The 22,376-nt window shown below is 31.8% G+C and overlaps 3 protein-coding genes across 8 annotated transcripts in view; all 3 read left to right on the top strand.

Annotated features, from left to right (window-relative positions):
- Positions 1 to 1,789: 1,789 nt before the first annotated feature.
- On the top strand, positions 1,790 to 4,831 carry LOC126850985 (CCR4-NOT transcription complex subunit 7). The gene is made up of 7 exons (XM_050594481.1): positions 1,790 to 1,954; positions 2,361 to 2,446; positions 3,176 to 3,361; positions 3,470 to 3,629; positions 3,799 to 4,075; positions 4,155 to 4,295; positions 4,395 to 4,831. Exons 2-7 carry the CDS (start codon positions 2,431 to 2,433, stop codon positions 4,521 to 4,523), a joined length of 909 nt encoding a protein of 302 aa, XP_050450438.1. The 5' UTR covers positions 1,790 to 1,954; positions 2,361 to 2,430; the 3' UTR covers positions 4,524 to 4,831.
- A 924-nt stretch (positions 4,832 to 5,755) lies between these two features.
- LOC126849593 (protein mesh) overlaps positions 5,756 to 22,376 on the top strand; it is an 84,385-nt gene continuing 67,764 nt past the window's right edge. The window contains exons 1-15 of one of the 3 annotated variants that reach the window (XM_050591578.1): positions 5,756 to 6,225; positions 7,428 to 7,669; positions 7,926 to 8,113; positions 8,214 to 8,529; positions 8,756 to 8,924; positions 8,999 to 9,256; positions 9,378 to 9,574; positions 9,643 to 9,788; positions 9,857 to 10,138; positions 10,338 to 10,807; positions 10,944 to 11,218; positions 11,359 to 11,785; positions 12,087 to 12,269; positions 14,221 to 14,371; positions 14,469 to 14,492. In XM_050591578.1, the coding sequence (XP_050447535.1) occupies positions 5,805 to 6,225; positions 7,428 to 7,669; positions 7,926 to 8,113; positions 8,214 to 8,529; positions 8,756 to 8,924; positions 8,999 to 9,256; positions 9,378 to 9,574; positions 9,643 to 9,788; positions 9,857 to 10,138; positions 10,338 to 10,807; positions 10,944 to 11,218; positions 11,359 to 11,785; positions 12,087 to 12,269; positions 14,221 to 14,371; positions 14,469 to 14,492 (3,749 nt within the window). In that variant the 5' untranslated portion in view covers positions 5,756 to 5,804. Of the gene's footprint in view, positions 6,226 to 7,427; positions 7,670 to 7,925; positions 8,114 to 8,213; positions 8,530 to 8,755; positions 8,925 to 8,998; positions 9,257 to 9,377; positions 9,575 to 9,642; positions 9,789 to 9,856; positions 10,139 to 10,337; positions 10,808 to 10,943; positions 11,219 to 11,358; positions 11,786 to 12,086; positions 12,270 to 12,729; positions 14,105 to 14,220; positions 14,372 to 14,468; positions 14,865 to 22,376 lie in introns of those variants that run through there. The other 2 variants (XM_050591567.1, XM_050591559.1) reach the window with 2 other exon arrangements.
- LOC126850094 (xylosyl- and glucuronyltransferase LARGE1-like) lies at positions 15,593 to 21,314 on the top strand. Of its 4 annotated transcripts, none has more exons than XM_050592729.1 (12): positions 15,594 to 15,891; positions 17,708 to 17,852; positions 17,921 to 18,048; positions 18,128 to 18,311; positions 18,635 to 19,179; positions 19,262 to 19,411; positions 19,512 to 19,814; positions 20,120 to 20,316; positions 20,396 to 20,537; positions 20,703 to 20,833; positions 20,928 to 21,020; positions 21,130 to 21,312. In XM_050592729.1, the coding sequence occupies exons 2-12, from the start codon at positions 17,774 to 17,776 to the stop codon at positions 21,233 to 21,235; spliced, it is 2,058 nt and encodes a 685-aa protein (XP_050448686.1). In that variant the 5' UTR covers positions 15,594 to 15,891; positions 17,708 to 17,773; the 3' UTR covers positions 21,236 to 21,312. The 4 variants fall into 4 exon arrangements, with proteins under 4 accessions (XP_050448704.1, XP_050448686.1, XP_050448715.1 ...); XM_050592737.1 differs by lacking the exon at positions 15,594 to 15,891 and adding an exon at positions 15,899 to 15,996; XM_050592747.1 differs by lacking the exon at positions 19,512 to 19,814 and having other exon boundaries at positions 15,593 to 15,891; positions 21,130 to 21,314.

Raw genomic sequence — 22,376 nt, 5'->3', positions numbered from 1 at the left:
GCGTTACATATAACATCCAATAACACGAGCAATTAATGATGATATCGTTGTCGATGACAATATGATTTTCATCTATCGACGCCGGGAAAACAGGTCGGTCTCGTCTCGATCGCGGGTGGAAAGTACGAGAGAGGAACGGATGCTTATAAAGAGAAGTGGGAACGGATGACGAACAGAAGAGTCGATCTCGAAGAGAGTAACGGAGAGACTCGATCATAGCCTGAAGGTGTAACTCATTCTGGTGAAAGCTTGTGCACATTGCTCAAAAGGTTTACTTGGTTTCATGCCAGAAACTCTTCTCGAATGTAACATTAATTTAAATTTCTCTTTAGAATTCTCATAGAGTCATCACTGCATATTATAATATATGACGCAGATTTGAAATCATATTCTCCTAATTAATCTTTTCATTTTCTTTAATTTATATGATTTTATAATATAAATAATTTGTCTTGCTTTTATAGCATCTAGTTATTCTTTATTTCTAATATTAATGCGCTTTATTCACATTTTAAAATAGTTTTTATAATTAAAAAAAAAAAAGTTATTAGCTTAAAGAGAAGCCTCCAAAAGCGGCCATCCCAGATTTTTTCTTTAAAAAATATTTCCGTATTCCTAATCCACAATTATAAATGCGTAGCACAGACACAAACCAAATCAATGAGAAATTTTACCAATAGCATCGAAAAGTGAATGTGGCAGTTCCAAGTGGCTGTAAACTGAATGTAGAGATGACATTATATGGCACAAGACCGGAAATGTAAGAGAATAAGTTGACGCTGGAAGATGAAATTTTTTTACTAAATTGCTACAATTGCTTAAAAATAGCTTAAACTATTCCTGAATTTCTTTGTTGGAATAACAAGTTGCTACCCTTTTAAAATTAATAGTTTTTAAAATATTTATAAAAATTTATAATTTTTATTGAAAAACATATATTTCTAATTTTCTGCAATTATGTGCAACAATTGCTTCTTAATTGTTCATTTTTCTCCAATACTTTAATAATTTATTATTGTCTTTTGACATTTTATTATTATTTTATGTCAAAAAATTTAACTAACATTTTCTATTGGTTGAAACAGTCAAACTAACGATAAGAGAGATACTTTCAAGTATTATATTTATTTGTCTCTAACGACAAAGATGATCAACCATAAAGAAATTTTCGTTGCAATTTCTGAACTTTTTGAGCTCAACGAAAATCTATTAACTTTTAACAAAATATGTGCAGATTTATTTAAATAATTTCAAATGTTAATATGATTCGAATCTTCAGAGATGTAAATTTTTTCACAATTCCGACTTTTCATTTAAAGTTTTGGATAGTACCTTACGAGATATAAAAAATATTCTTTATTATTTTTACGAAAAAATCAATATTGCAAAGGTATGGTCGTTTTTTGTATGACATTTAGCGAAAATCTGATGACAGTGTATCTATCACCAAGCGATCATATTGTAAAGTTCAAAAAAAAAGTATAACTGTTAAAAGTTATACTTTTTGTTGTCAGTAAAAATAATGATCGTACAATAAAACGTTTATTTTGTTATATTTCTAGACAGATACATAAAAAATCTTTACATTTTCAATAATAACAGGAAGATGAGCTGAAATATTCGCACACGATTAAAATAACTCGTGCAATTATCTCCAATGCAGTCAAAACAGTCGGTAATGTCATCCATCTTCAATTATCATCGGTCTCATCGAGCATCGAGCCAAATGCGAATTTTGCTCATGGCTAGCCATCTTTAACAGTATCTCGTCGGTGTCTCTGCTATCAGCGATCGAAGCGCCTATATTTCGTGTCGTGCGTATAAGGTTGAGTTTGCAAGCAGGAGAAGTCGTTTAAACTGTTCATGATTTAACACACAAGATTGTGACTTTAAAAAGTGTCGTCTCGATTAAATCACACTTAGACCCCGCTGACGAAGAATATCATACCGAAAGGTACAATTTGTCGTACGTTATTCCGTCACCTTAAACGATGCTCTTGTCTGCCTAAGGCACATAACCTGACTTTCCAATAAACTTATCGAACTTACTTTAATAAACAATAAACAATTGTGTTATACTTTTTCATAATGGTTTTACTTCCGCATTTATTTATATGCTTGTATCATTCCGCGTTTTGTTTATACGTGATATTTACAGTGATGAACTGTTATTGTTTACTCACAATCCATAACCTGCCTACTTGCAATATTGACTGAGAGCTTACAATATAAGCTGTTATTTCCATGAAATATAATTCTTACATAATATATATGGAATGTATTTAGAGTTCTTTCTGTTAATAATATTTGTAAACAACATATAAGCAATTATTTTTTATTGATTCTCTGTGAATTTACAGTGATATGAAGAAGGAAAGACCGTGACAGGGAGTATTTGAAGATAAGAGTAGCCTCGGTGAATGCAGAAATATGCCTTCAGCTACCGGTGCGTAACATGTGTTATTCTGTTTATAATGCACAAAATGTAATAATATTTTGTGTACATGAAAATTTTTGCACAATAAAAATAATGCATATGATATTTATATGTATAATATTAATAATATTCTATAAATTGAAAGTTACAAATATTGACACTGTATCAGGAACAATGAAAGTGAAATGTTCACATATGATCAATTAAGAAATAAAGGACATACATATTACAGGAATAAAGAAGCAGAGTAAATTAAAAGCAGGTTTCAAGTGGATGCAAATACATGCAATAAAGGAAGTCTTTTGTAGAAGTCTTATTGATAATGGTGTAATAATACATATTGAAAAAGATGCACATCTACTAGAAGGTGCAGCTCAAAATACCATGTTTTGAAGATTAATACAAGAAAACAATCGATTAAAAGCTATGTAATCTTATTACAAATAAAGAAATCTTTTTTTGGTGCATGCATTTATAAGTCTGCATATATTGTATATATGTGAATTTATTTCTATAAATTATGAAAGATTTTTATCAATAATGTCTCACTTTCATATGTTCCTGATATTTAAATTATGATAATAATACATAAAAGTATAAATTCTAAATAATTTTGTCAAATATTAAACTAATATTTTATAAGTTAATTGAATTGTATGTATTTAAAGAGAAACATTGAATATTGTTGTAATTTTTACATCTCTTTTTTGAATGTTATTTGATTGTACAAATTTTTAGGTGGGACCAACCCGATAGGGCAGCAGAAGGGAGGAGGGACTATGCCCAATAATGAAGAATGTGGTATTAGAGATGTATGGGGACACAACCTGGAAGAGGAATTTCGCACAATTCGTCAAGTTGTACAGCAATATCAATACATTGCAATGGATACAGAATTTCCTGGTGTTGTAGCTAGGCCTATCGGTAATAATGCATACTTTTGGAGTTTTGCTATATGCCCCTAAAATATATATATATATATATATATATATATATATATATATATATATAACAAATTTGTGTTTTGAACAGGTGAATTCAGAACTAATGCCGATTATCAATATCAGCTCTTACGTTGCAATGTAGATCTTTTGCGAATAATTCAACTTGGTCTCACATTCCTTGATGAGTCGGGGAATACGCCGGGCGGTAGCTATACAACATGGCAGTTCAATTTTAAATTCAACTTGCAGTAAGTTTATATGTATTAACATTAATTCATTATACCTAACGTTTATTATATGCTTTTGTAGACGCACTTTCTTCAAAATATTTTTTCAAAATATTTATATATTCAAATTTTTTTAACTTTTTTAAAACAATTTTTTGATAATAAGATATGTACATTTTGTTGTTACTAGTGAAGACATGTATGCACAGGATAGTATAGATATGCTACAAAATAGTGGTATACAGTTCAAGAAACATGAAGAGGAAGGCATTGATCCTTTAGAATTCGCAGAACTGCTAATGACATCGGGAATCGTTCTTGTTGATGACATAAAATGGCTGTCTTTTCATTCTGGCTATGACTTTGGTTATTTACTGAAACTCCTCACAGATCAAAAATTGCCACAGGAAGAAAGTGAATTCTTCGAGCTGTTAAGGATATATTTTCCGACAATATATGATGTAAAAGTAAATAGAAATCTTTAAAAAAAGTAAACAAAATTAAAAATATATAAAATTTTATAATATATTTTTTGTTTATATACAGTATTTAATGAAATCGTGCAAGAACTTGAAAGGTGGTTTACAAGAAGTTGCAGAACAGCTGGAAATTCAAAGAGTAGGTCCTCAGCATCAAGCTGGGTCCGATTCTCTTCTTACTGGAATGGTTTTTTTTAAAATGCGAGAGGTAAATAATTTAATTTAATAGATGTAATTGTCTAATAATTATTAATGAAAACAGCAATATATATTTATATATACAATTGATCTTTGATTTTTATTCCAGATGTTTTTCGAAGATAATATTGATGATGCAAAGTATTGTGGACACTTATACGGTTTGGGAACGTCATTTGTCATGAACGGATCTAGCGGATACATGGATAGTAATGGAGATAATGCCTCGACATCGTAATGTTAAAGAAAGAATCAATCGTAACAGAGAGATTATTTCATTACAAATAAAATGTTACAAAAAAATCTTTTCACTTAATGATCAAGCATATAGTTCATATCCGCAAAATATTACATCGATATCATTGCTGTAGGTTTCACACAAAAATCAATTTAGACAAGTCTCTTTCAGATCTATGAATCTTTTTTTTTTATTTTTTTTTTTTTCAATACAAGTCTAACTCTTTTATAGATTCCTTCTGTGTGATACGTATCACCAATCGAAAATATTTACAACACCGAACAGCAAATAAAAAAAATGTAATATAATTTTTTTTGTAAACATTTGGACAATATTGATATATAAGATACCATTACAGTACAAAAATTCCATAATTTCCTCTATTTTTAACATCCTTGCAGTATACATATCTAGATACTGAATGACTCATACAAAAGGCTCCTAACATCGTACACTCCAGCCAAACACAATGTATATGCTACATTATGTATAGACGTATCTATTATCGTTGACATATATACATATACATATATATATATATATATATATATATATATATATATATATATTTATTTATTTATTCTATGATGCATTTGTAGCCCGATACATTTTAAGTATGAGAAAATCGTATACATTTTAGAAAACCGCGATAGAAGGATACGCTGTTTTCGCCGCATTTTTAATTTATAAATCATATATATATATATAACATTGATATAACAGTCATACATTTTTATTATATATAACGAATGTCTTGGCGTAAGTACATTCGTGTAAAAAGTTAGTAATATGACTAAAGACAAGGTATTCTTCATATATTTGCTATATATACTGCACTGTTTTATTGTAAAACTTATCGCGTCCGCAAGAAAAAACATTTTGGTACATTTTCGAACCAATCGTACTAAAAACACCTGCTTTGTAAATATCGGATAGTTGCAGAAATTGAATAAATAATTTACCTCTAAAATGTCGATTTTTAATGTATTGGCTACAACAAACCATAAACGATTTAGTCGTCCGGTTTATCGACAAAATGCTTCGAATGCATTTTTCGTAAATGCACCCGTATGCCCTTTTTTAAGTAAGTAGAACACGTGAAAATCTCGTTCAATGTGCTGTACTGCGTATCTATCTACCTGTAGTAAAGAGATAAATGTACGTTATCAGACTAGAGCCGATGATATCAGTATACCGTTATCGCGTATAACTTGAATCTGAGTTCAGTTTCGTCGTGCGTACTAAAGTAATTAGTTCGTATCGTTTGATCGCTTTACAAAAATGCGACCTCGAGCGTCGTGGAGGAAGCTCGATTGCATTTTTGAATTATCGAAATGGATCATTTTTTTCATTTGTCTCTTTTCATTAATGCCAAATGGTATTATCGCGCAAAACGAAACATTCGAGAATTTCTTCGGACTGGATTCACACGAGTCGACCGCGAGTTATAATGCGGAAGAGAACATCGAATCGCTGCCACACGAGAAGGAGGTAGAAACTCCTCTGGAACTTGAAGATCTTGCTGTGGAGGAGGATTTAACTTCAATAGAGAAAAAAAATGACGAGAAAAATCCGGCCCAAATTTTACCGCAAATTGAAAATGCTTTTGCACCGAAAGGCAAGTCCGAGAATGATTCGCCCTTCGTCGAAACTATTTCCGGTAAAATGGCAGACGAGAAAAATGGAAAATATGTAAGATACGGTAAGTAATTCGTTATCAATGGGTGTGACCATCGTTTCGCAATAAGGAATATGAGTGATGAGTACGGAATTTGCTTGTATCAAATTTTTTAATACGTGCATTTTTCTTAAAATAATGTTTTTTATAACTTAAAAAATAATTTAATTCGGGAGAAATCTTGCATATTAAAGTTTTTTACTTTATGTTGTTTACGACAGAGACAATCTATATCGTAGCTTATCATGTGTATTTATCAGTTACTCACTTTAACATGAATCGAGAATGATTCATCCGATGAGGCGAACCATTTTAATAGATCATACATTCATATATTTGATGACTAAAATATATATTTTAATGTGATCAAATATCAATTTCAAAATATTGCTGAGTTTATTATTATAATATATATTAGTGATATATAAAATTTTATGAATATATCGTAGTAATATAACGAATTTTACGAATATATCGTAATAAATAAAGAATTGTTCTATTTGTTACATATATATATATATATATATATATATATATATATATATATATATATATTGTAAAACTTTAAATTTCAGCGAAATTTAAAAGATTTAAATCCTGAGATTTATTAAGCTTGAGAAAAATACAAAAAGATTCAAGAATAATCTTTATTTCGGAGTTTTGTTAGTTAAAGTTGGTAAATATTAGAATTTATCAAGACTTATAATAAAATTCGAGATTGTTTTATGATACAAAAGCAAGGAAGTAATAAAGAATATTAAGCTATAAAAATCATTTTTTGTAGCATACTTATCATATAATAATTTCTTCGTTAAATTAATGGAGGAGAAAAGGAAATGTTCTTATACTTTATCTAAGTATTTACTCATTCACTAATTCCCTTATTGTCAGAATTACGCACTTCCTTAATTATTCCGACTTTTATTGAAAATCTTGATAAATTCTAATGTTTGCCAATCAATGTTTAGTTGTCGGATAAAACTTTAAAATAAAGACTGTTTTTAAATTTTTATCAGAGCGGTTTGGCAAATCTTAGAATTTACATGTAAATTCTATAATTAGATTTCGCCAAAATTCGGAGTGTTTTACAGTATATGTTACTACTAAAAATTTTCTTTTCCTCCGAAAAAATATGAGATATTAAATGCAAGAATATTATTTAGTTGACTTTAAAATTACTTTAATATCATGGTTTTGATCGATCCTTGTTTGATGTACATTTGCAGATTCGAAATTACCCGAAGCTGAAAGATACGCGCCACGTCCAGAAGACAATCCACCTTTCTATGTATTAAAAGAAGACAGATTAAAAGAGATTCGCTCTCAATTCATGTACTGGTATTTCGATAAAGGTGGCAATAATGACATGGGAGATTATCAAACGCCTTTGCAGGCGACAACATTGCAAATTCACAAAAACTTGAATTTTCAATTGCCTTTCTTTGGCTTCAGATATAACTATACACGAGTATGTTCGCATTTGTTATTTATTTGTATAATTTTTTACAGTATACATACAATTACATTTATAATTTATCAGAAGCTACCAATAAATTCCTTTTTAAAATATCAATGTTTCTATATATTTGAAAAATCTTATAATTCATTATTTAGATATTTAAATGATCTGAGTATTTTAATACTTTGAAATTTTTTACTACAAATAAAATTAACATTTTTTTATTGTTAAAAAAAATTTTTTTAAATGTTATGTAACATTTTAGTTAACAGTTAACGGATACCTAGAATTTAGCGATCCACCGGAGTACTTTACATATCCTCTCGTTTTTCCGATTAAAGATTGGCCTAGCAAAAATGACCCCAGTTTTATCGGCATCTTCTTCAGTAAATGTCGTATAGGTAGATTGAGAGAAACCGATCTCGATCAAAGGAAACCGGGGGTGTATTTTAGGTATGCACATAAGAATTAGCTTAACGTTCTAAGGATTTTTACGATCTTGTAAAAAGCTTTTGAAAATTAAAAAAACTTACAGAAAATAAATTTTTATTAGACTCGAGAGGGATTTGCAAGGGAGAAATGATCAGTTTGGTGTAGAGATGCGAGAGCGTCTCATGTGGGATATACGCGAGGGTGTTGTCGGCGCTGATTCCTTCGTGCCTAAACATGCCCTAATAGCAACCTGGAAGAACATGTCCTTTGCAGGTGGCATCGGCCAGTCTCTTTTTACAACTAACACGTTTCAATTGGTTTTGGCTACTGATGAAGTTTTTACTTATGCTATATTCAATTATCAGAATATACAATGGACCAGTCACACGGAAGCAGGCGGCGATACGACACAAGGCGAAAACGGAGTCCCTGCATACGTAAGTAATTGCAAAATATTTCTTTGGCCGCAGTAATAATTGAGAATATTATTTCTATAAATATTATATTTTATTTAATTAAATTTTATATAAATATGTAAATTCTTCGATTAAGATAATGTGGCTGTGTCTTAACAAAACAAAATATAATATATTTTGTTAAAAGCATAAAATTCGTAATATAAAGTTATTTGTAATAAAAAAACTCATTTGTTTCACGCTTTAGGTGGGCTTCAACGCTGGAAATGGTACTCAGAGCTACGAATATAAGCCTTACTCTCAGGCAACCACAATCCGTGATTTAACGAGCAGAGGATGGGCGAACGGTTTTCCAGGTCGGCACATTTTCAGGATAGATGAGAAAATAATGTTGGGCACTTGTAACAAGGATATTGGTAAGAGGCGATATCTTCAAAAAATATTGAACAAATAACAAAGTACGATTCTTTCAATGTATAATGATACACAGCCGGAGCACACTTGCCGCTGGTATTTGCCCCGGAAAGTGGAAACATGTTGGGCGGCACGGTCGTCAACATCACAGGACCGTGCTTCAACGAGTCTCAAAAGATAAAGTGTCGTTTCGAGAACGAGGTTGTTATAGGCACGGTAATAGACAAAAATCGTGCGATTTGCGTACAACCGTTCTTAAAATACGAAGGCTATATACGTTTCTACATTGCCATCGACAGTGGAACTTACGATTGGAAAGGCAAATATTTCGTCGGTAAGATCTCTCTTAATTAGCGTCGCTGCACGCGCGTCTTATTCTTTTGCTTATATTATAATCGTAACAGCACAAAATGAAACGATATCTTTATTATTCAAAAAAATTTCTGCTTACTCAGAAACCCCAGCATCGGCGACGGAGAAGATCTTTTTCGGCGACAAAGAGTCTGTTCACATGAAAGATCCCGCGGAAATTAAAATCACATGGAACGCGTATAATTTGACGAGTAATATAGAAGCGAAAGTACAGGTCTCGTTATGGGGATACAGGGAAACCAAGACAAGGCCCGAATTTGAATACATAACGATTTTAGAGGTTTGCATAAATAGATATGATAAAAAAGATGAGAAATTCTAATAAATTACATTATATACGTGTTTTAGAAATCACATAACAATATTGGTAAATATACCATCAAACCAGCTAAATACCGAGATGCGTACAATCCGTATCATAGCGATATGATTTTTGGCTTCATACAAATCAACTTGACCGAACCGCATTTGTACTCTGGACTCTCCATAACACCGTAGGTTTTATTCAACAAAAAGCTTTCGATGGCTTAAATAATTTTCAAACAATTTTAATTTTATATAGGAGCTTGTGGAGCAGACCAATTCCGCTCGGTTGGTACTTTGCTCCTCAATGGGAACGACAATATGGATCGCGGTGGCCTCAGAAGCTCTGCGATAAATGGATTATGAATGACCGGTATCTTAAGAACTTCGCCGCTGAGGTAGCGCTTTGTCCTTGTATTCTGGACCATGCTCTGTCCGATAAAGGCCGCTTCCTTCCGGATTACAATTGCGACAAAGATTCGAATATAGATTGCTATTACAATCAATATGCGTCTCACTGCGTGAGGACAGGCGCACCCAAGTAAATAATTTATTTTTATATTTTGAAAATAACTTATCTATCCTTCACATAATAACCAAAAAAAACCATTTTCTCTCATTTGTAATAATTTTTTAATATAATATTTAAATCGCTATCTGTAAAATCAAACATTCAAAATAATTCTGACCTTACATCCTGCCTTTATTACAGTACAATTATGTATTTATATTATTTATAGCTTGGACGGATCGGAACAACAATGCTGTTACGATAAAAATGGTTTTCTGATGCTGACTTACGATCAGCAATGGGGATCGCGACCGCATCGATCGCATAATTTAGGTTACTTCCCATGGAACGAGGCTAACAAAGTCCCAACCCTTTCGCACTGGTATCACGATGTCGTACCCATGTATACGTGTTGTCTCTGGCAAGAAGAACAGGCGGTCGGTTGTGAGACATTTCGATTTGAGAGAAGACCTTCGCAAGATTGCATTGCCTATCAATCACCAGGGGTAGCGACGGTATTCGGTGATCCTCATTTTGTCACATTCGACGGTGTGGAGTATACTTTCAATGGTAAAGGTGAATTCGTTTTGTTACGCGTAAACGATCTTAAAGACAAACTCGATGTACAAGGTAGATTTGAACAAATGCCCGTTAACGCTTACGGTCCAGTGATGGCAACGCATCTTACTTCGGTAGCAGGTAAGCTTCTGCTACTTTATTACATGGACTTAACTAATTTTTGGACCTACTTTTTAATAAGCTTTTACTTGTAATGTTGTTATTATATTATATAAAAAAATATATATATAGCTAAAATTACATATCTTGTATATAGCGAGAGGAAATAACTCTGCCACCATCGAAGTTCGTTTGAGACCTACACATGCACAATGGAGATATCGGCTCGATGTATTTGCAGATGGCCAAAAAGTATATTTTGACAGGCCATCCTTGAAATTCCAACATTTTTCCGGTGTCGTTGTTTATACGCCTACATACATTTTGAATCAGAGCGAAGTCATTATCATGTTCGATACTGGTGCTGGCGTGGAAATCGTGGAGAATGAAGGTTTCTTATCTGGACGAATATATTTACCGTGGACGTATCTGGTAAAGGAAATTCTCACTAAAAGAAATAAGCTCCATAAAATCAAAAATAAACTTCATAAAATCATATTTAATAAATATATAAAATTTCAGTATTAAATTATTATTAATGTATATTAGAGGATATTATGTTTCAATTTTAGAATAAAACCAAGGGATTGTTGGGAAATTGGAATTTCGATAACACAGACGATTTGATAAGTCCACTGGGATATCAAGTCGCTATTAATAGCGTAAATCATTCGGAAACTATTCATAGAGATTTCGCGATGCCATGGATGCTAGAAGATAAAGCAAACGAACATACTGGAGAGGCTTTATTCCACAGGGAATTTGGTAGAACAGCGAGTTATTACGCTAATCGCACATTCCAACCAGAATATCGAAAATATCCGACAGATATACTCTCACCCAATAGAACATATGACATAAATCGTGCGGCCGATTTGTGCGGCGACTCCTATCAATGTCAATACGATTATGTCATGACTTTAAATCGAGATTTAGCGCACTTTACTAGAAATTATTACGATACTTTCACCCAAATCAATGCATTAAATAAAAAGGAAAGTAAGTAAATACACGACAATATGTTTTCTATGAATAATTCATATAAATCTAATTATTCTCAAATTTATAATTTATATATATATATATATATATATATATATATATATATATATATCATCCTCAATCCTTTGCCTTTTGACAGAGGGTTATGACTCCTCAACATATATCTAACTCAACATATATCTAGCTCAATATATATCAGTGTACTATATATATTTTATATATATACATTTAAAAAAGCCTAATTTATTAATCATATAAATATATATATATATATATGTATATATATGCAATCTTTAAGTTGTATCCTGCGGTGTACTGGAAACACCACGGTTCGGACGTAAAAGCAATTTCCTGTTTATCCCGGGGACAAAAGTGAGTTTCGAATGCAACCAGGATTTCACACTTGTCGGTGATCAACGTCGGGTGTGCACACCGGAAGGCCGATGGAACACTCCGGAATACGGGTACACGGAATGTCTTCGTGAGTATATACTTATGCTTATCAAATGCATTAATTTTCAACTGTAATCTTGTATGCTTAATGATCTTAAACGAGAATAAGGAATGGAATAAGATACAATGTATAGAGAAAGTGTATTAAACGGTAGCGCAATTATCGGTCCGTTTATAATTCAAAACGGACTAAGTTCCAGCAACTTATTTTAAGAGTTAAATTGAATCTAACAATAAGTTTATAATCGAATAATTAATCTCAGCAAAAGTCCATTTTTGCAAAAAGAAAAAGCGAGTTTATAGAATCGTTGAGAGTCTTGAATCTTGTTGAATAATTTAATACGCTTTTTATATCTCTCTTTTTTTCTCTTCTTATCTCTATAATATTTGTCCAGTTTAATATTGTCCTTTCTTTTTCTTCTTCCGATCGTTAAATTAATTTTTTTTCTTATACGTACACGCGATTGAAGCTTATTATATAAATATAGGTCGCATCGAGTACGTTCAGCGCACAGCTTGGACCGTAATGGGCATTATTAGCATCGTGTTAATTCCTGTGGTGGCATGCATCGCTGGTGGTTTTATCTATATAAGAAGGAACCAGATGCGAGGAGGTTCCACGAAATCATGGCGCTATTCTGAGCGCGGTTCTGGCACTGATAACGAATCCATATTGAAGCAGACCGCGCCATTAAAATCATATGACGATAGGGCCATTACTCCAATTAGCGATGCTAGCACAATTGAAACTAATAGCGGCACTAGAAAGCGCCGCAGTTATGACAGAGTTTATCGTACACATGAACCCTTACCCAATAGACCATACATTGACTTCGAAGATAAAGATTTTGATCTAAAGGAGCCCATTTCACTTACGGGATCAGATTCGGGAGCAGATTCGATTAGGAAAACGGGCAGTCCCACTAAAGAGAGTGACGTTTAGATGACGTTTGTTTCAATACTATTGTAATAGAAACAAGATATATTCTATTGGCAAAGTTATTTTTAGTACGTTCATTATTTGAATGCAGTACGTATGCGCGTATGCGTGTAATGTATGTGTGATCATGACAATATACATCCTGATTTCAAATAACATACGTCTTGCATACATCAAATTAATCGATTATACGTATGTATTCGTCTTCATCAACTTAGCACAAGATATGGATCGAAATTTAACAATTAACAATTTAAAAATTAGTCAGATAAGTCGTGTATTTTTATTAAATTTAATCTAAACATAACGATCTAAACATAATTTCATTATCATTTTCATATTGTTTGGCATTATTCAGTGTTCGTATAGAGTATAGATAATAAGGATACTACTGTTCTTGCTGTGGAATAGAAATAGTTACAATATTAACTGTATTTAGAATACATATATTATCATTTATTGATATAATGTATTGGTAATTAATACGTTTAAAAAATAAGCGAAGATGCTATAACATAAATGCAATAACATATAATATTTAATTATAACCGGTTTATATAATTGTAACAATTACATTTCGCCCAATTTAATTATGCCATATATTTGTGCTTACATGGTGTAAAAAGATTTATTTTAATAAACTTTTTTATACATCAGTTAAATATAATGGGAAATTTCTATTCCACATGCACGTACAGAATATTTATGGTAATGAAAATGATTCACATCATTATGATGTAGCAATAGAATTAATAGCATTAGAATGGAATGGAAATTTCCACCAGAGTTATGGTGAATTATTTCTATCAACAACTCCTTTTCTTCCTCCTCTATTTAAATATCTTTACGTTATCACAAAATCTGTCCACATGTTAAATTATTAGGCGAATTAGAATTTATCACAATAAAAATTTTTTTGGATAGCTTGAGATAATTTACCTTAAACCTTGCAAACTTCCGCATTCGATTAATGAGACACATTTAAACCGTAAGCTGTTTTTATTTAAATAATAATTTTTTATTACCTTCAATTGTTTAGGCCAGCAAGAATACAGCTCTCGTCAGGCGGGTATTACAGCCGGCATAATATTCGCTTGTATGATTCCCATTTTGTTGGTAATCATTTGCGTCGGGTATCGAGTTCTCAAGGGACGTAAAGACCAACGTGAACAAGACGAAATCCTAGCGAGGTATTATTATAGATTCGCGTTATTATCAATTACGAGATAGAAACTTATTTAACACAACTACAACTTTAATACGTTACATAATATCATTGTATTTCAGAACACGGCAAGCGGAACTGCAACGGTTGCGAAAGATTGGCGAGGATGAAGAATCCATCCCTTATGCGAGTCCGAGTAGAGCTACGGAGATCAATTAAATTTTATATTCAAATTTTATATTTTAGGTGTAGAATTTTTGTATTTGTTATTCACATCATTTCTCATTATTCACTCATAATATATCACTATCCAATATCATCTCATTTTCTGAAATTTATTTAATTATATTTTTACGAAGGAATAGATGCGTAAAGCGACGACATATAAAAAACTTCAAAAGTTTTATATATTAACTTAATTATAAGTACAAAATTATATATAAGAAACAAAATATTTTTCGAATTATATTATAATATAATATCAAATATAAAAATAAATGGACAATTTTTCTAAAAACTTATCAAACGAGATGGACGATATTTCTGTCGCATAAAAATTCCTCCATCATAAAAATTCTTTCCAGAAGAGAATCTATTAAAATAAACTAATTTACGGATTTATCTTCGGAGGCAGAGATATGGAAGCGTTCACCGGAAATAAGTTAGCGCTGGAAGTTCATATTTTTTAATAATTAATAATTCAAACGATTGCTCCATAATTGCTCCGTCAGAATCCACATTCGCTCCCTTTAAAATTAATATTTTTTTAAATATTTACAAAAAACGTAAAATAAATTATTTTTACTCAAAAATATATTTTTAATAGTTTTTTGCAACTATATCCAGAAAAAAACGATTGCTCCTTAATTGCTCCATATTGCTCCATCATTATTTTCATGATTTATTGCATTTTTTATCAAAAATTAATAAATTAATCATTTCCCAAGCAACGCCGCCGTCATCTATCGACTGTCTATCTCAACTACATGGCTCAGCTGCCAACGTTCTCGTGAAACGGAGTTATACCATCGGTTTATACGATGTTGTCGACACAACTCTGCGCTTGAATCGCCTCTACGTTGCCATATGCGACGCACATGGTCGCGCGCGCAATAATCAGCTGTCACTCATCACGTGCGCCGCACGTGACAGAGATGTTCCCGCCATCTTGCGACAAAGACATCGTGCAAGGCATTGCCGACGGCACATATGTGATAATAGTGAGAATTTCGGTCGCGCGGCGGTAGTTGTATTTGTGATGTACGTCATTCAGGTTCAGTTGACCAAAGTACCTACGTTATATGCTTTTTATTGCTGCAGGAGTGTGCGTGTTATCATTTATAACGACTAATTGTGGCAATTTACAACGTTTCTGGCGACGATAATAGCGGATCACGTCGGCGGCATTGAATGCCCAAGGATTACGACGACATTCGCACACATATCTACAACATCATATATAAAAATTACGATCTGTATTTTTGCTTACCCGAGGACAGGCGCTGCCGGATGACAGAACGAGAGGAGATAATTGAACCGGCGCTGGTACGTACTAGTAATCACATTATTACCCGCGTATCATCGTGAGAGCCCTGCTTCAGAGCTCTGTATTAGCGGTTTAACTAGCAACAGTAAAAAACATCAGTTCTGGTAAATGTTTATCTTATTTTCTAAATTTTATAAAATATTTACATCGTTTGATCAAAATTTCAATCAACAAAATTTTGACACTCCTATTTTTTTATAATTCGCTATATCTTTACTAAAAACCAAACAAAGTATTTTTACGAATTCAATATCATTTTTTTTTTTAAATTGAAACAAACGAAATACAATGTCAAATATCGTTTTTTGGCGTTTTATTAATGAGCTTCGTGTTTATTGCACGTTTTATGTGTGTGAATAAGATTGTTCCCATTACATTTTATATAGTATTTTGTAAGTACCATTTATGACATTTTGATAATAACATTTGACGTCTGCATTATTTAAATTTAAATATTTAAATCTAAAATGTTTTAATAGGGATAAAATCACCAAATTAATCTGCGCATTTTATAAAAAATTTTATCATTTATTGTATTATTACAAACTGCAAATGTGAATAGTATTTAAAGCCAGCTTATGAGAGATGCGAACTGAAATTTCTGACATTTTTTGTGTCACATTAAATATACGAACGTATATGTTATAAGTACATCAAGAATATAAACACCAAGAATATAAACTGGGTCATTTATATATACACGATTAGCAACCAGTAGTTATTCCAAAAAAAGCAGGATGAATTATCCTATACATTTCCTCTAGATTTTTCTCATTAATTCTCGCTTTAATTTTGTTTGAAATTAATTTCAAGCTTTTTTTGAATTATTTTACAATTACACATGTAATGTTATATGATTCGGAATATATCTATTCCCCTTTATTATATAAAGGTTAATAAATATCTATTTCTGTCAAAATAAATCTGTAATTTATCGTTCGTTGTTTGAAATTGTTTTTGAATACTTTGAAAGAAATAAAATCACGCAAAAGTAAAATAAATTAAAAAAAATAATATTTATCTTGTATGTACATTTGATATGCATGTTTTTTGAAAGTACGAAGCAAAGAGGAAATGATTTCCCCACATTGTAACTTTAAATAATTATAATAAATCAAAAGAAGCAAATAAACATTAAGTAAACGAAATTAGAAAGATGACTTGAAAGTTACACTGAGCAATAGAGAATTTATATATCAAGCTTTGTTTATTTATCGCGGCTATTTACAATTAACATCTGTCTGTTAACATATACCGAATGCTGATGCATAAATTTCGCACTTGCCGTATAATTATTCCTATGCAAGGAATATAACGTTTTCATTTACGATACTAATTTGCATGCATTATGATTGCGTCGCATTCATAATATTATCTACATAACGCGAGGAAATTGGATATAACGCATTCATAAACTCGCAAGTTAAACGTGATCTATTGACTTTCATCATACATCAATAGATATCAGGTCAGTCGAATGAATGAAGTATGTATCTATTGCAATATTTTATTCTGTTTATACATTTACATATATATATATTTGTATCCTTATTTTATTAAGCACTACCAACTTTTGTTAAATAATAATAGATGCGTTATTCTTGCAAATTTACTGTTGCTTGAATGCTTTATCTAATCGTTTAGTGCATCTCGGAAAATATCTACAATCAAATGAAATTAGATTTAAGCCTTCCTCTCTCACACGTGCGAATTGTAAAAGAAAATAAGTAAGGTATAGCATTGCATGAATTTTAAGACATTGTTACGGGAAAAAAAGCACGAGTCTTGAATTAATTTTTCTTTCATATATTTCAGCGTGCATCTAGTTTAATTTGTTAAGACATCATATCACGAATTGGGAAATATGTACGGCATATTACAATGGCTCGATCATGGCTAGGATGTCTGTTCGGCATTTTAATACCATGCGTTGTCTTTTATTGGTACCTGTTATTAAATGGTAAAACTGTGTGTGATGTTATTATCGAGCTCTCTTTAGCATCGAGAAAATTAGAATATTATTTTTAGTTCCCTCCGCGGAGATATGGAAATCAAACATTGGAGGAAATTGGCGGTCGTTGGCGATAGAAGTGGAGAGATCGAATTTACAGGAAAATCACTCTCTCGAACGATCGCAATTGATAAATAATTTCGAGGTATGTTTGTGTAAACTTTATTTTCTTTAACATCCATCAGCATACCGATGAATTGATATTCTATGAATTGATTTTCAAGATGAAATGCGATACGATACACATAGCTATGGTGTGCGCCGGTTACAATTCAACTTTCACTCTTGTAACCGTGATGAAATCTATTTTATTTTATCGTACGAATCCATTACATTTTCATTTGCTCGTCGACGAAATTGCAAGGAGAACACTTTCAACTCTGTTCCAAACGTGGGATTTGCCACATGGTTTGTATGCTTGACAGGGCGTGCATCTCTTTGTAACGTATATGAAAGCAGAGAAACCTAATTTTTATCTATGTCTATGCGTTAACATAGCGCAGATAGTACAATATATATAAACAAAAAATAATTTTTTTCATGCAACTGATAAATTTATTTGAATTCTGTTAGAATTCTTCAACATACAGATATACAAAAAGTTTAAAATTTTTGAAAAGTATTTTTTTTAAATACATACATTTAGTAGATACATGTTTCTCTCCTACACAAGCAAAATCACGTAAATGTTTCTCTCTTTCGTTTGATTGTTCCTAACGCGATTATTTTAGTGAATGTGACATTCTATGGAGCCGAGGTATGGATGCCGAAAGTCTCGTGGATACCAAACACGCATTATTCTGGGCTTTATGGTCTCTTGAAGTTGATACTACCAGATGCGATGAAAGAGGATAGAGTACTCGTGTTGGATACGGACGTGACCGTCATGAGCGACGTGTACTCATTATGGAAAATGTTCGAGAACTTTTCGGCTGTTCAGACCCTAGGATTGATCGAAAATCAGAGCAATTGGTATGTAAAGGCGTTGTCGTACGGTCAACGGCCATGGCCAGCTTTAGGTCGAGGATTTAATACCGGCGTCATGCTGATGCATCTACGGAGGTTGCGCGACGGAAAATTTGCGAGTTTATGGGAGAGAGTTACCAAGAGCGTATTAAGATATATACCAGAGACTAGCCTAGCCGATCAAGATGTAATAAACGCGGTAATCAATGAGCAACCAAATATCGTATATAAGATAGAGTGTACCTGGAATATACAATTAAGCGATCACACGATAAGTGACATGTGTTATCGCGATACCAATCATATAAACGTACGTTTCTATGAATAATTTCTTCGTTCAGAATAGAGGATGAAAATTGATCGACTTGATCAAGCGCATCGTTTACTTTTAGATCCTTCATTGGAATTCCCCGCGAAAGCAGGACGTTCACAATAAGCACGTTAATGAGTTTCGAAAACTGCATCGAGTTTTTCTCGAGATGGACGGCAATCTGTTGCGAAAACGTTTATTCGGTTGTGACAAGCACGAGAGTGTACTTCCAGTGAGTTGAGAGTCTTCCAAATTTCTTGATATTTTTAAATTTAAATTTAAATTTATTTATTGCGACTACATGATTTTTACCGCGCGCATGCATATTTTAGTATAACGAATCAAATCCGTGTCGAGAATTCGAGAAAGGTGCTGCTATTTTATATCGCACGTATCCCTTTTTATTGGAATACGAATACAACGTCCACTCGTCGACGGATGTTGCTTTAGTCACACAGTGTAGCGTTGAAAGGATACCGCTATTGGAAACGCTGGCAAAGCACTGGCCGGGGACTATAAGCGTCGCGCTTTACTTGACTGATGCGGAGGTTCAGTATTTCCTGAATTTTGTGCGAGGTTCCATAGATTTAAGAACGAGAAGGAACATCGCCTATCACGTCGTATACAAAGACGGGGTGGGTTGTGCAGTGTTTTAACTTTAAACAAGACAAACAAATTTGCTTAAACTCACAATAAAACGGATGCAATTTTTTCCAATGGTATTAAAACAAATTGAATCATTTTTTTTTTTCAAAATATGATAAACATTAAAAATTAAAACAGCTCCTTATATGAAGTTGTACTCTTTATTGGTACTAAATCTAATTTTAGTGCATAGCGATTACGTCTAGAGATGAAAGAGAAAATTTAATTATTTATTGCAATATATATTTTTCAATAAAAACTTTTTTAATTTATAAAATTATTATTTTTCGATCAGGAATTGTACCCTATTAATTACTTAAGAAATATTGCGGTATCGTACGTATCGACTCCATTCATTTTTCAACTCGATGTCGACTTTTTACCACAAGTTGGACTATATGAAAATCTCATGAATAATATAAATCGATTAAATATCAATGAATCGGATAAAATAGCTCTAATTGTGCCAGCATTCGAAACTGAGCGTTATAGGTAATTCTTTATAATCTTAACATCAAATTAGATTGTTTCATAAACGGAAATAGCCTTTTTTTCCTCTCTTCTCTTATAGATTTACATTCCCCGCTAATAAGGAAGAACTGTTGAAATTTCTCAAACGTGGTATTTTGTATACGTTTCGCTATCATGTCTGGACACAAGGACACGCTGCGACGAATTATAGCTTATGGCGAAATAGTATGGAACCTTACGAAGTGCGTGTGAGATCCGTATAATTAGGAAAGATGTGTATTGGTAACATTATAGATTTTTGGGAAACACTTTATGTATTATTAAATATATTAATAGTGATATATGATAAACGTATACATGCAAGAAAAATATGAATATAAAAATATGAATGAATGAACCCGTTGCAGGTATCATGGGAGCCAGATTTCGAACCTTATATAGTCGTTTCAAAATCCGCTCCGCGATATGATACAAGATTTGTCGGATTTGGTTGGAATAAAGTTTCCTATGTGACCCATTTAACTGCGTTAAATTATAAGTAAGCCGCAATAACTTTATTCGTTCAAATAGTATAATGTGTAACTATCTCAATTAATATAATGCATATTTAAATTGAAAATTGAAAATTTTAGGTACATAGTTTTACCAGATACCTTTATTATCCATCGACCTCATGCTCCTAGTTTAGACATCGGTAAATTTAGGACAGATTCCGTTTATAGAAGGTAATGCATATATCGTGTTTCAGACATTCGATAGAATTATAATAAAATGAAGCAGTTAAGTGTATATTCGCTATTCAACGATCGACTGGATTTATATTTTATGTTACAGATGTCTTAAAAAACTGAAGGATAAATTCGTCCAAGAATTGATGACGAAATATGGTGAAACTGCATTATCAAAACTAAAAAAAGAGACCAAAGGAAAGGAAGTTTAAGAAAAATATTAGAAAATATTAATATTTTCTACTTTAAGAGATAATTAAATGATAAAAGATAAAAATATATTATATTTTCATTGATTATGAAAAATATATCTATGTGTAATTATTTTCTTAATAAAAATATATATAAATCCTTTTAAATGAAATGTCTCGCTCATTTATTTATTCATTATTAATCACAAATAGCAGCAATAAAAATTTTTAAAATCAAAATGGCAAATGAAAGAAAAATATATCAGATTATTTGGGATTGGGAAATATTTATTAAAATTTAATCCATATATTTAGTGGAGTGTACAGAGTGGTGCTTTTAGTACATATTATTGTAATATATATTACAATCACACTAAATATTTCATTTATAAAATATGTATAATATTTACAGCGCCACAGTATTGTACATACAAATCATACTTGGCCGAAATTTTATATTGAATCATTGTAAATTGAAACGTTCGTTACGAGGCAAGGTATCCTTTTCATAAATAATTATAGTAATGACGACAATAAAATAGCGACGGCGTTAGTAACTGCGTAATAGCGCAAATATAATAATCGTAACCATATTTAAAAAATAGTATTTTTAAAAAATAGTAGTAATAAAGCAATAATGATAATAATAATAATACAAACAGTAAAAATATTAATAGGAATAACGGTAAAAATATTCCGTTAAAAAATGGTGAAGTTTTCTCTCGCGCGCGCGATCGTCGATACTTCTAACTCTCCATGTAGAATCTGGCAGAAATGCGGATGTGTCTGTGTGTGTGTATATATATTACATTTCAGAGATTATTATCTACCACGTGACACGCAAATATAAATCATTTACATTCACATTATCATTGTAACCCTTATCTTGATAGAAATTTTTTTCAATTTTCTCCTATCTCTCCCACAATCTCACATTACTTTCGTTATGCGAAATAGGAAATTGTGTTAATGAAATATTATTTTCCTTTTTGATTTATGATTAATGATAATTCTTAAAGAAATGTACATATTCGTTGAGTATGAGCCAGTCAGATGTAATTTTTATGTGACATTGTAATTCAACATGTCTTAACAAAATTATTATACACATATATTGGAAACGTAATTTGCGTTTCGCACGCTTTGTATACTTATTCCAAAT

This window comes from Cataglyphis hispanica, chromosome 1 (assembly GCF_021464435.1).
Source record: "Cataglyphis hispanica isolate Lineage 1 chromosome 1, ULB_Chis1_1.0, whole genome shotgun sequence".
NCBI lineage: Eukaryota > Metazoa > Arthropoda > Insecta > Hymenoptera > Formicidae > Cataglyphis > Cataglyphis hispanica.
The sequence above is the reverse complement of the archived record's forward strand: the minus strand, read 5'-3'. Positions and strand labels throughout refer to the sequence as shown.

Bases quoted from the DNA above. Each gene is read 5' to 3' on its own strand.
- LOC126850985 (XM_050594481.1), top strand. The intron at 3,630-3,798 runs GTAAGTTTATAT...TGTTGTTACTAG, and splicing joins AATTTTAAATTCAACTTGCA to TGAAGACATGTATGCACAGG. The intron at 4,076-4,154 runs GTAAATAGAAAT...GTTTATATACAG, and splicing joins CGACAATATATGATGTAAAA to TATTTAATGAAATCGTGCAA.
- LOC126850094 (XM_050592729.1), top strand. From the start codon at position 17,774: ATGGCTCGATCATGGCTAGGATGTCTGTTCGGCATTTTAATACCATGC. The intron at 19,412-19,511 runs GTGAGTTGAGAG...TGCATATTTTAG, and splicing joins AGCACGAGAGTGTACTTCCA to TATAACGAATCAAATCCGTG. The intron at 20,834-20,927 runs GTAAGCCGCAAT...TGAAAATTTTAG, and splicing joins TTAACTGCGTTAAATTATAA to GTACATAGTTTTACCAGATA.